Source organism: Giraffa tippelskirchi, chromosome 7 (genome assembly GCF_054371585.1).
Source record: "Giraffa tippelskirchi isolate mGirTip1 chromosome 7, T2T-mGirTip1v1.2.pri, whole genome shotgun sequence".
Classification (NCBI taxonomy): domain Eukaryota; kingdom Metazoa; phylum Chordata; class Mammalia; order Artiodactyla; family Giraffidae; genus Giraffa; species Giraffa tippelskirchi.
The window spans coordinates 45,094,933-45,108,667 of NC_137281.1; the positions used below are offsets into that span (position 1 = coordinate 45,094,933).

The 13,735-nt window shown below is 38.6% G+C and overlaps 2 protein-coding genes across 32 annotated transcripts in view; one reads left to right on the forward strand and one right to left on the reverse strand.

Annotated features, from left to right (window-relative positions):
* ITFG1 (integrin alpha FG-GAP repeat containing 1) overlaps nucleotides 1-13,735 on the forward strand; it is a 276,724-nt gene that overhangs the window by 187,279 nt on the left and 75,710 nt on the right. For all 6 annotated transcript variants that reach the window (XM_081507946.1, XM_081507945.1, XM_081507947.1 and 3 more), the window contains one exon: nucleotides 11,234-11,384. In XM_081507946.1, the coding sequence (XP_081364072.1) occupies nucleotides 11,234-11,384 (151 nt within the window). The remainder of the gene's footprint in view (nucleotides 1-11,233; nucleotides 11,385-13,735) is intronic.
* Nucleotides 1-13,735, reverse strand: part of LOC145513005 (uncharacterized) — a 166,598-nt gene that overhangs the window by 61,824 nt on the left and 91,039 nt on the right. The window lies entirely within an intron of this gene.

The following is a 13,735-nucleotide window of genomic DNA, read 5'->3' on the forward strand; positions in this document are numbered from 1 at the left end:
CTTCCTTTTATATCAGTTTGTCAAGTATTTTTTTTCTTTTAAGCAAGTTATACTTCTTCATGTATTCATTCACTCAGAAACTAACTAGTGCTGGACATTTTTTTCAGATGCTAGAGATACAACAGAAGCAAGAAAAGATAAAGCCCCTGCTTCTCATTGACCTTTATATTCAGTGTTTAAGACTGAGGCCAAGATGTCTGCTTTAACATGTTTGTCAAATAAGGCATTGCCAAAGTAATAACATTTGAGATTAAGCTAAAATGATGAGAAGGAGATAGCCACATAAGAACTACTGACTGCATCATAAAACTTGGTCATTAATTTACTCATAGAACAAATTTTATTAGGAGTATAACATGTTCATGGCCCAGTTTGGAAATACTATCAGCCTAGAGCTGATATTATACTGGAAAAAAATACTACAGACAAATACATGCAGATATAAGCTGTAAGAAATAAATGCCATGAAAACAAAACTAAGAAAGCAATTGTGTAACCAGACAGGAGTGGAGGACAGCTAAGAGGTGGTAGATAATTTGGGATAATAGAAATCAGATGACACTTTTCTATGGCCATGATATTTAGCTGCTCACTGAATGCAGTGGTCAGGAAGCCTTGGGAATATCTAAGAACATTCTAAGTAGACGGAAAAGGTCCTGAGAGATCCATGTTCAAGTGTTCAGGGAAGTGACTGGCTGGAGTGAGTGATCCAGAAAATAGTAGGAAATGAGTCCAGAGAAGTAGCCTGATCATTTACAGTAGGCAGATCATTTATTTACAGTTTATGGGCCATGGTAAAAGGCTTTGGATTTTACTTGAGGTATCATTGGAAAACACTAGAGGGTTTGGACAGAAGCAGGATTTGAATTTTTTTAAAATCATTCCTAATTATTCTTGTTGCTGTTTGGAGAATGCATTTGAGGTGAATTTGCTGAAGATTTGAAAAAGGGAAACCAATTAGGAAGCCGCTGCAAAATTCTAGGCAAGAGATAATGGTGGATTAAGATGGTATCACTGAAGTTGTGGGGAAGTGATAAGTTTTGCTGTATACTTAAAGGTTTTCCTTATGAATTAGATGTAGAGTTTAAGAGAATGGCAGGAGTCAAGGGTGACTCCTCGATTCTTTCCCTGACTGAGTGAGCAGGAGTACCACTTCCTGAAGTAGAAAGCAGTAGAGGAGAAGCAGTTTGGACACTGACAAAAAGAATGTGTGGAATCTGTTTGGAATGTGTTTAGGTTGCAGTGTTCATTACTCATCCCAGAGGAGTTGTTGCATAGGTAGTTAAATATGTAGTTCAGGAGAGATGAAGTTGAAGTGAAAAAAAGGTGAGGAACAGTCAGCTTATATATAATATTTAAAACCTTAAGGCTGAATGAGATATTTTAGGTAATTTGTATAGATAGAGAAGCAGACTGATGGCTGAACTATCAGGCCCTCCTACATCTATAAGAAAGGAACAAAAATTAGCCAGCAAAGGAGGCAGGAGGTCTGGCCAGTGAGGAAAACAATCACAGTGTGGCTTTCAGATGAAAGCGTGTCAAGGGGTAGTAACTGATCAACTGTTAAAAGTTGCTGAGAGTCTGGATAAAATGAAGCTTGAGAATTCACCCCTAGATTTGGCAACGCAAAGCTCTTAGTAATTTGGACGAGATTGTTTTTAAAGTAGTAAAGTCCAGTGGGAGTGGATTCAAAACTAAATGAATGTTTCCAATTTTAGATAAGATAGGATAATCAAAATGCATCTTATATCTCCTAATAATTAAACCTAAAAATATATAAAGTATGAAAAACAGTTATTATAAGACTCTGAAAGATGGACATAAGGAGATAAACTGGATAGGACCTCAGAACTGGAGGGACAATCCAGTGATGAGTTCTCTATTTTTTTTTATTTGTAGTTAGTTGGGAGTTTGGGTTGGTTTTTCACTTGTTTTATTTCATAAATATATCATGGCCTGACACCAGAGTAACCTGAAGTTCAGAAATGCCATTGAGCAAAGGCAGAACAAAAAGCCCTGAGACTCTCAAACTAGAGAACTGGGAAGATGGAGGACTTGGACAATAGAAATTCTTTTGGCCAAATATATTATTTCTCACAGGTTAGGAGGCTAGAAGCCTAACATCCAGGTGCAGTCTGGGTTGGTTTCTGGTGAGATCTCTCTCCATTAGTTACAAACAGCCACCTTCTGCTGCACTCTCACATGAACTTTCCTCTTTCTAGTGACTCTTCCTCCTTTTATAAAGATACCAGTCTCCTATAGGGTTAGGGTAGAGACCATAAGACATCATTTTACCTTAATCATCCCAAAGGGTCTATCTCTAAATTCAGTTGCATTTTGTCTTAGGGCTTCAACATATGAATTTCGGGTTGAGGGGGACATGATTCAGTCTAAAACTCCTGCTCTACTCCAAAATGCGCACCATGAAGAGCCACCACCCTCCTTACTGGGTGCCATGGAAACTAGAGAGTGGAGCTTTCTGGAATATGTTGCATGTGCATTATCAGAGGCATTCCTCTGCTTCTACTCATTTGGTAAACAGACTGAGGCAAACCCTGTAGAGCATTCCCACCCTCCCTAAATAAAGTGGTGTACCACTCTCTCAAGTGCATTAGAAACTTAAGAATGGAGCATTATTGACCATTCCCACCCAACTATAACAAATGTCATCAAAGAGACAGTGCCCTGTTCAGTTCAGTTCAGTCACTCAGTCGTGTCCGACTCTGCGAACCCATGAATCGTAGCACACCAGGCCTCCCTGTCCATCACCAACCCCTGGAGTCTACCCAAACTCATGTCCATCGAGTCGGTGATGCCATCCAGCCATCTCATCCTCTGTCGTCCCCTTCTCTTCCCGCCTTCAGTCTTTCCCAGCATCAGGGTCTTTTCAAATGAGTCAACTCTTCACATCAGCTGGCCAAAGTATTGCAGTTTCAGCTTCAGCATCAGTCCTTCCAATGAACACCCAGGATTGATCTCCTTTAGGATGGACTGGTTGGATCTCTTTGCAGTCCAAGGGACTCTCAAGAGTCTTCTCCAACACCACAGTTCAAAAGCATCAATTCTTCGGCGCTCAGCTTTCTTTATAGTCCAACACTCACATCCATACATGAATACTGGAAAAACCATAACCCTGACTAGATGGACCTTTGTTGGCAAAGTAATGTCTGTGCTTTTTAATATGCTGTCTAGGTTGGTCTTAACTTTTCTTCCAAGGAGCAAACGTCTTTTAATTTCATGGCTGCAGTCACCATCTGCAGTGATTTTGGAGCCCAAAAAAATGAAGTCAGCCACTGTTTCCATTGTTTCCCCATCTATTCACCATGAAGTGATGGGACTGGTTGCCATGATCTTAGTTTTCTGAATGTTGAGTTTCAAGCCAACTTTTCACTCTCCTCTTTCACTTTCATCAAGAGATTCTAGTTCTTCTTCACTTTCTGCCATAAGGGTGGTGTCATCTGCATATCTGAGGTTATTGATATTTCTCCGGGAAATCTTGGTTCCAGCTTGTGCTTCATCCAGCCTGGCATTTCACATGGTGTACTCTGCATGTAAGTTAAATAAGCAGGGTGACAATATATAGCCTTGACATACTCCTTTTCCGATTTGGAACCAGTCTGTTGTTCCATGTCCAGTTCTAACTGTTGCTTGTTCACCTGCATACAGATTTCTCAAGAGGCAGGTAAGGTGGTCTGGTGTTCCCATGTCTTGAAGGATTTTCCAGTTTGTTGTGATCCACACAAAGGCTTCAGCATAGTCAATAAAGCAGTAGTACGTATTTTTCTGGAACTCTCTTGCTTTTTTGATGATCTAAAGGATGTTGGCAATTTGATCTCTGGTTTCTCTGTCTTTTCTAAATCCAGCTTGACATCTGGAAGTTCAAGTACTGTGGAAGCCTGGCTTGGAGAATTTTGAGCATTACTTTGCTAGTGTGAGATGAGTGCAATTGTGTGGTAGTTGGAACATTCTTTGGTATTGCCTTTCTTTGTGCTTGGAATGAAAACTAACCTTTTCCAGTCCTGTGGCCACTGCTGAGTTTTCCAAATTTCCAAATATGCTGACATATCAAGTGCAGCATTTTCACAGCATCATCTTTTAGGATTTGAAATACCTCAGCTGGAATCCCTTCACCTCCACTAGCTTTGTTCATAGTGATGCTTCCTAAGGCGCATTTGACTTGGCATTCCAGGATGTCTGGCCCTAGGTGAGTGATCACACCATCGTGATTATCTGGGTCATGAAGATCTTTTTTGTATAGTTCTTCTGTGTATTCTTGCCACCTCTTCTTAATATCTTCTGCTTCTGTTAGGTCCATACCATTTCTGTCTGTTATTGTGCCCATCTTTGCATAAAATGTTCCCTTGGTATCTAATTTTCTTGACGAGATCTCTAGTCTTTCCCATTCTGTTGTTTTCCTCTATTTCTTTGCATTGATCACTTCAGAAAGCTTTCTTATCTCTCCTTGCTATTCTTTGGAATTCTGCATCCAAATGGGTGTATCTTTCCTTTTCTCTTTGCCTTCCACCTTTCTTCTTTTCATAGCTATTTGTAAGGCCTCCTCAGACAACCATTTTGCCTTTTTGCATTTCTTTTTCTTGGGGGTGGTCTTGATCACTCCTTCCTGTACAATATCACAAACTTCCGTCCATAGTTCTTCAGGCTCTATCAGATCTAATCCCTTGAAACTATTTGTCACTTCCACTGTATAATCGTAAGGGATTTGATTTAGGTCAAACCTGAATGACCTATTGATTCTCCCTACTTTCTTCAATTTCAGTCTGCATTTTGCAATAATATATTATCTCACATAATTGCCATTTTCTTCTTAATATGGTTAAAACATTAACTCATAGCAGCTTTCTTGATGGCTCAGATAGTAAAGAATCCACCTGCAATGCAGGAGACCTGGGTTTGATCCCAAGTTGGGAAGATCCCCTGGGGGAGGGGATGGCAATCCACTCCAGTATTCTTGCTGGCGAATCCCCATGGACAGAGGAGCCTGGCAGGCTATAGTCCATGGGGTCTCAAAGAGTTGGACATGACTGAGCAACTAAGCACAGCACAGCACATAGTATTATTAACTGTAGTCACCATGCCATACATTGGATCCCCTGAACTTAATCATCTTATAACTGAAAGTTGGTGCCCTTTGACCAACATCTCCCCATTTCCCCCACCCCTCAGCCACTGGCAACCACCATTCCATTCTTTGTTTCTGTAAGTTCATACCATATATAAGCAATATCATGCAGTATTTGTCTTTCTGCATCTGATTTATTTCACTTAGCATAATGTCCTCTAGGTTCATCCATGTTGTCACAGTGGCAGAATTTTCTTCTCTTCTTTAAGGCTTAATATTCCAGTGTATGTGTATACCACATTTTCTTTATTCATTCCTCCATTAATGGACACTTAGATTGTTTTTATATCTTGACTGTTGTGAATATTGCTACAACAAACATGTGAGTTCAGCCCTGAGATCTTGATTTCAATTATTTTCAATATATATCCAGAAGTGGGATTGCTATATGGTAGTTCAGTTTTTAGTTTTTTGAGGAAACCTTGTATTTTACATCTGCTTATGTCATTAACAGCATATTGAGAAGCAGAGACATTGCTTTGCTGACAAAGGTCCATATAGTCAAAGCTATGGACATGACTGTTTTTCCAGTAGTCATGTATGGATGTGAGAGTTGGACTGTAAGGAAGGCTGAGTGCAGAAGAACTGATGCTTTTGAACTGTAGAGTTGGAGAAGACTTGAGAGTCCCTTGGACTTCAAGGAGATCAAACCAATCAATCCTAAAGGAAGGCAATCCAGAATATTCATTGGAGGGACTGATGCTGAAGCTGAAGCTCCAATACTTTGGGCACCTGATGTGAAGACCTGACTGTTAGAAGAGACCTTGATGCTGGGAAAGATTGAGGGCAGGAGGAGAAGGAGATGACAGGATGAAATGGTTTCATGGCATCACCAACTCAATGGATATGAGTTTGAGCAAGCTCCAGGAGATGGTGAAGGACAGGGAAGCCTGGCGTGCTGCAGACCATGAGGTTGAAAAGAGTCGGACACAACTGAGCAACTGAACAACAAAATATCATTAATAGGCCTCCAAGGTGTCTCACTGGTAAAGAATCCACCTGCCAGTACAGGAGACACAGGAGATGAGGGTTCGTTCCCTGGGTTGGAAAGATCCCCTGGACAAGGAAATGATCACTCACTCCAGTATTCTTGCCTGGGAAATTCCATGGGTAGTGGAGCCTGGCAGGCTACAATCCATGGGGTTGCAAAGAGTCAGATATGACTTAGTGACTAAACAACAATGTCTTTAACACTACACTGTGTTGCTTAATTATCAGTTATCTTTAAAGAGACTTCTATTTGCCTGCATATTTCACATTTTCACTGCTCTTCATTCATTTGTGTAAATGCACATACTCTTCTGGTGTTTTTTTCTATCTGCCTGATAGATTTTCTTTAATATTTATTATAGTACATAAGAAAAATATTGGCATAAATGAGTATTATGTATTATTATAGGGCTTCCCTGGTAGCTTAGACAGTAACGAATTTGCCTGCAATGCAGGAGACCCGGTTTTGATCCCTGAGTTGGGAAGATCTCCTGGAGAAGATGATGGCAATCCACTCCAGTAGTCTTGCCTAGAGAATTCCATGGACAGAGGAGCCTGTTAGGCTACAGTCCATGGTGTCACAAAGAGTTGTGCACAACTAAGTGACTAACACTTTCACTTTCATGTATTATTAACCATTTAGTTAAAGAAACCATGCATTAAAAAGCAAAATAAAAGCCTGGGGTGACATGTTTGGAACATATCAGAGTAATAACATCACATTATTGAAAGTGTTCTTTGCTATGTACTGGGCACTATATTAAACCATAAACCATTTATCATTTATTTTCTTGTTTAATCCTTACAACAGCCATTTTAGGTAATGTACTGTTTTTACCCTCATTTTACAAGTAAAAATATGAGAATCACAGGTAGGGGCTAATGCCCTTAACAATCAGAGATCTAAAAACCAATAATTAAAAAAATTAAAGTGCCAGTTCTTAAATATGAATAGATAATAAACATAAAGGTAACACTCGGCATCTCTCATAATCAGGAAAGTGAGATAATTTTTCAGCTACCCAATTGGCAAAAATAAGCAGTGTTACTAATATTGGCAAGATAAGAAGGATATACTTGTATACACTAGAAGTATAAATAGGTACATTTTTTAGAAGACCATTTAGCTTTACCTGTTGATATTTAAAATATGCATATCCTTTGACTAATGACTTGATTTGGAAACCTTTATGCAAATTCTCAATGAAAAATAACGTGTGTGTGTGTGTGTAATGGGTAACGGTTGAAGACAACCTGATTATCAGTAGCAGGGTGTTAAAACCAAATGATGACTTAGCTATATAATGGAGTAAGCATTGAAAAGGATGTGCATGTGGGAAAACAGGTAGCATGATGTGCTGCTGCTGAGGAATATAAATTGGTACAACTTCTCTGGGGGGAATTTTCAAAATAGACATCAAAAGTCCTCATTCAGATTGTATCCCTTTTCCCCATGTGTATGCTATATTATTGAGTAGAAAGAAAAATATTGTAGAATCATGTGTTTAATAGAACTCAATTGGGGTTGATTTTTGTTTGTTTTTTGAAGGATATATGTACTTAAATTTTCTGTATTCCCAGAAGAAGGTTTGGAAAGATGCTCACTAAATTGTCAACAATTATTATCCCTGGAAAGAAAAGATTTCAACTTTTTTAATGTCTCTGTTGCTTGAATTTTATAATAACTCTTGAAATAGTTTTTTAAAAGTTACATTGGTTGTAACTGTGTAATTGCCAAAAAACGTAGAGCAATTGACTCAAATAAGCAAGACCGTTTCCCCCCAAGGATTTCCAAACCTAATGAATCAGTATTGTGTCTTCCTGGGCTTAAATGGAATTTTATTTTTATAGATGTGGGGCTCTACCTATAGGGCTCAGTAGAGCTTAAAAGAACTGAAATTTTTCAGACCCGATGTTGCTCAATACAAGACAAACCTGTTTAGTGAGCATTTAGCCAAGAACTGTGATATGTAGCATTTGTAATCTTTGCAATTCATATCAGAAGTTAAAATGACATATTAAATTGTTCAACTGTAATTAGAGTTTTTGTTGCAGGTTATATTGTGTATTTGAAACTATGGCTAGAGTTGTAATACAATAATGAAATCCTTGCATCCCCATTTTGAAAAGGGAAACCAGAGGCAAGTGCTCACTCAAAATGTTGCCAGTTGATGCATTGGTCATAGAAGATTGTAGAAAGGCTGCACTAGCTCCCCAGTGGTTAAGACTCAGTGCTTTCACTGCCATGGGCCCAGGTTCAATCCCTGGTCAGAGATCTAAGATCCCACAAGCTGCATGGCGTATCCAAAAAGAGAAAAGAAAAGTCACCTTTATCACTGGTTCTCATGTTTTAATATTATTTAATAACAAAATAGAATATTCTTCATTTGTGTGAAATATTTAGTAAAATTGTTAAGCTAGAAAGGTAGGATGGGTAAATACCTGTAAAAAGGTATTAGGTTGGTGCAAAAGTAATTGCAGTTTTGCATTGTTGAACTTTGCCATTTGATAGTGGAATATATTCTTAAATAAATGTGGTTATGTTATACATCATTCTAATGTGCATTTCTTGCTTTATGTATTTTGCTAATGAAATATTGCTATTTATTTTATATTTATTTTAGACTAGGGAAATGATGTTAGACAAAAAGCAAATTCGAGCAATTTTCTTATTCGAGTTCAAAATGGGTCATAAAGAGCAGAGACAACTCGCAACAATGCATTTGGCCCAGGAACTGGTAATGAACATACAGTGCAGTGGTGGTTCAAGAAGTTTTGCAAAGGAGATGAAGAGCGCAGTGACTGGCCATTGGAAGCTGACAACAACCAACTGAGAGGATCATCAAAGTTGATCCTCTTTCAACTACACGAGAAGTTGCTGAAGGACTCAACATTGACCATTCTATGATCATTTGGCACTTGAAGCAAATTGAAAAGGTGAAAAAGCTTGATAAGTGGGTGCCTCATGAGCTGACCACAAACCTAAAAATTGTTGTTTTGAAGTGTCATCTTCTCTTATTCTAGGCAACAACAATAAACTATTTCTCGATCAGATTGTGAAGTGTGATGAAAAGTGGATTTTATACACCAACCAATGTCCACCAGCTCAATAGCTAGACTGAGAAGAAGCTCCAAAGCACTTCTCAAAGCCAAACTTGCACTGAAAAAAGGGTCATGGTCATTGTTTGGTGGTCTGCTGCCGATCTAATCCACTACAGCTTTCTGAATTTCAGCAAAACCATTACACCTGAGAAGTATGCTCAGCAAATTGATGAGATGCACCAGAAACTGCAACACTGCAGCCAGCATTAGTCAACAGAAAGGGCTCAATTCTCCACAACAATGACTGACCACACGTCGCACAACCAACGCTTGAAAAGTTGAACTAATTTGGCTATGAAGTTTTGCCTCATCTGCCATATTCACTTGACCTCTCGCCAATCCACTACCACTTCTTCAAGCATCTAGACAGCCTTTTGCAGGGAAAATGCTTCCACAAGCAGCAAGAGGTGGAAAAGGCTTTCCGAGAATTTGTCAATTCCCAAAGCACAGATTTTTATGCTACAGGAATAAGCAAACTTATTCCTTGTTGGCAAAAATGTTTTGATTGAAATGGCTCCTGTTTTTATTAATAAAGATGTGTTTGAGCCTAATTATAATGATTTAAAATCCAGAGTCCAAAACTACTATTACTTTTGCAGCAACCTAACATTATAAAATAGAATTTTAAAATCAGTTATTAGACAGGAGACAAAGTAGAAATTATTTTTCCTTCTAGTGGAAGAACATTATTATATGTTAGGTCTTGATCCAAGCCACCTCAGAATTTTCCATGTAAATGTTATAATCTGCAAGTTTAAACTATTTGTGTTAAAATTTTTAACTAGGAAAATAATGTGAAGCCAATCATATATTAAGTACATCAAACGAATATTTTGCTTGTGTTTCATTACTCTCTTGAACACTAAAAAAATTTACCTTCTTACAATAGAACTTTCTTTTCTAAAATGCCCAAACCCAAAGTAATACCCAAAATAACATTTTCACATGAAAAAAGAAATGTCTTGATAGTTTTATTTAAAATAATTATTAGAGGAAATTGAGCAGTAATAAAATTTAAACCTTTTAGCTTACTATTGTCTATGTAACATAAAGGGACATGAAGGAATGTAAATATTAGAAAATGCCTACTACAGGAGTCATTTTATAAAATCACACTATTTACTAAAGTTACTTCTGTATTTAAAGAAAATACATGTCATGGTGTTGCACTACATAAATAAGAGTGATGATAGTATAAACACTTTTACTAAGATTGAACTGGATGGCAGGAATTGTTCTCAGTGCTTTGCAGTCAGTATTTCATTTCTTTTTTATAACAATTCTATAAGTACTTATTACTCAGCTTACAAATAAGGATCTGAGTCTTCCAAGAGGTGAAATAACTTTTTTAAGGTCACATAACTGCTAAATGACAGAAACATAATTTGAATCCAGGTAGTCTGATTCCAAAATCTAAATTCATAAGCACGTTGCCTGTAGAATAAGATTGTCAAAAGGGAGGACTTCATAACTGTGCAAAATACAATACTTTTTTTTTTGTTCCTATCTTTTATCTGAGAGGTGCTCAGCCTACTATCCATCTGGGAAGCTAAAATTCTGTCATTGTAGACTTACTGCTTTGGGTTTGTAAGACTTAGGGATGTCAGGAATCTCCAGTTAAAATGCAGATATTCACCTGAGGAGTTATACACATCTAAAGGGATTATGACAGTGTCCAGGAACTCAGAAATGAAACACGGGTTCACTGGCTGTGGAGCAGCAAAGGAGAGCAGATAGACAGACTTGGGAACCAAAAAAGAAGAGAGGGAGGCCAACAACTGACTAACCTGAGGATTTTTGCCAAAAGCTGAAAAAGGATAGCCAACAATTTAAGCTTTTTATGACTCAGGACAGCAATTATTAAGACATTGAAATTTTTTTCATATTTCTTCAGTATATACCATTTACCATCTCTTTGATTCTAGGAAATACAGCACAGCTGATGCTACTCAGCATTGATATGTTTTATTATTAACTAAATACCTCTCCTTTGTCTCACAGCAATCAGCAGGCCTTTTTACTGGAGAATGTCCCTTGTAATAATGCAAGCTGTGAGGGGGCGCATCGTATGTTTAAAGTCTACTGGGAGCTGATGGACCTAAACCAAATCAGAGATGCAGTGGTTGCCACCTTCTTTGACATTTACGAAGATGTGAGTTCAGAGCTCTTCTGTGTGTTTGGAATCTAATTGCCTTCTACCTTGTTTCACTTTCACTTCACCCTATTTAACCAGACAATAGATGAGATAATGAAAGCAAACGAGTTAATTAAAGAAAACTCCCTTTAATGTTAAATGACAGAAAGAACAAATTAATTGATACTACTGGCTGATCAGAACAGTGAAATATGAAAGCGTCTTTATCTCATTTTATGCTTGTTTAGATGAAACTACTAGAGAATTATGCTCATGGCAATTGTGCATGTGCCCAAGTAGAGAAAACAACAGCCAGCAGATGACAGACCCTTAAACCTGAGCAGGATCACAGAAGAATGAGTTCAGTGTGTACTCTCTCTTAACCTCATGAACTGGAGGTGGCATCTATTGCCCCAGATTCTTGTGACTGTCCTCAGTTGCCAGGTGGCCTGGGAAAGGCACACAGGGTCCTGGTTTTCTTCTTTCTAATGTCAAAAGCCAGTTTTGGGGGAAAAAGTAAATTCTGATAAAAATGCATTAAATTTTAGAGTTAATATGTCATAATATATCCTTATAAAATAACTTGATTATTTTAAAAAGTTAAATCTCCATCAGGAAAATTATGTCCAACACTAACGCAGTTGGTTTTGTTTGGCTTTTTGTAGGAGGCTGATCTTCAATCACAAGTATCTTCCAGGTCCTTATTTTCCTCTCTCTCTGCTGCCAACACTTGTGTTGTTTCACTTTTTGTAAGCAATTTACAAGCATAAAAGTAATTGGGTAAAAATATAACAAAAGGAAAAATCAATAGAATTAACTAAATCAGCTTTTAATTTTTGTACATTAAAAAAACCATAAATGAAATTTAAAATTGCATCTAAATCTAGGCGATAAATTAGATATGAAAGAGTTAAATAATTAACATTCTTAATATGCGTGTGTGCGTGCTAAGTTGCTTCAGTCATGTCCAACTCTTTGTAACACTATGGACTGTAGCCTGCCAGGTTCCTCTGTCCATTGGATTCTCCAGACAAGAATACTGGAGTGGGTTGCCATGGCTGCCTCCAGGGGCTCTTCCCAACCCAGGGATCAAACCCATGTCTCTTATATCTCCTTCAATGGCAGGCAGATTCTTTACCACTAGCACCACCTGGGAAGCCCACATTCATAACAGGCTGTGCTGTGCTTTGCCGCTCAGTCGTATCTGACTCTTTGCAACCCCATGGACCATAGTCCGCCAGGCTCTTGTGTCCTTAGGGAGTCTTCAGGCAAGAAGACTGGAGTGGGTTGCCATGCCCTCCTCCAGGGGATCTTCCCAACCCAGGGATTGAACCCAGGTCTCCAGCATTGTAGGTGGATTCCTTATCGTCTGAGCCACCAGGGAAGCCCACATTCATAATGTAAAAAGGGTTTATTCAAACTGATACAAGTCACCAGAAACTCCCACTGGAAAAACAACATGATTAAGTCAATTTACAGAAAAAAAAAAGGTGTGAGTAAAAAAAGCTAACGTGAAATATGGATCTTCCCTGTAGCTCAGACGGTAAAGAATCCGCTTGCAATGCAGGAGCCCTGAGTTCGATACCTGGGTTGGGAAGATCCTTTGGAGAAGGAAATGGCAATCCACTCCATATTCTTGCCTGGAGATTCCCATGGATAGAGGAGCTTGGCGGGCTACAGTTCGTGGGGTCGCAGAGAGTCAGACATGACTGGGTAACTAACACTAACTAACATGTGAAAAGATAGGATAAATGATGGACCTCATTAAGAGTCAGCAGAATAAAAGTTTACATGAGCACCTTTTTTACCCCCAATAAAATTAGCAAAGCTTTCCACTTTTTTAGAAAAAAAGATAAGAACCAGCGCAAATGAAAAGGTACCTTCTTTCTCTGATGATTGGAAACACTTCAGTAGTCCATGTCAAAGGCCTTTAAAAATTAATGCATGGGGCTTCCATAGTAGATCAGTGGTAAAGAATCCTCTCGCCAATGCATGAGACATAGGTTCTATCCCTCATCTGGGAAGATCCAACATGCTACGGAGCAACTAATCTCAAGTGCCACAACTACTGAGCCTGTGCTCTAGAGCCTGGGAGCCACAACTGCTGAAACCCACACAACCTAGAACGTGTGCTCCACAACAAGAGAAGCTACCACAATAAGAAGCCTGTACACCGCACGCAACTGGAGCGTTGGTGTGGTGTGCAGGCTGTCTGCAATGAGAGAAAAGCCCGCACAGCAACAGAGACCCAGCACCATGAATAATAAATAAATAAGTTTTTTTTTTAATTCATGCAGATATGCCTGGAAGGAAATACAGAAGAGTCACATTTATCTTCAGAGATTTAAATTATAGGTGGTTTTTTTTCA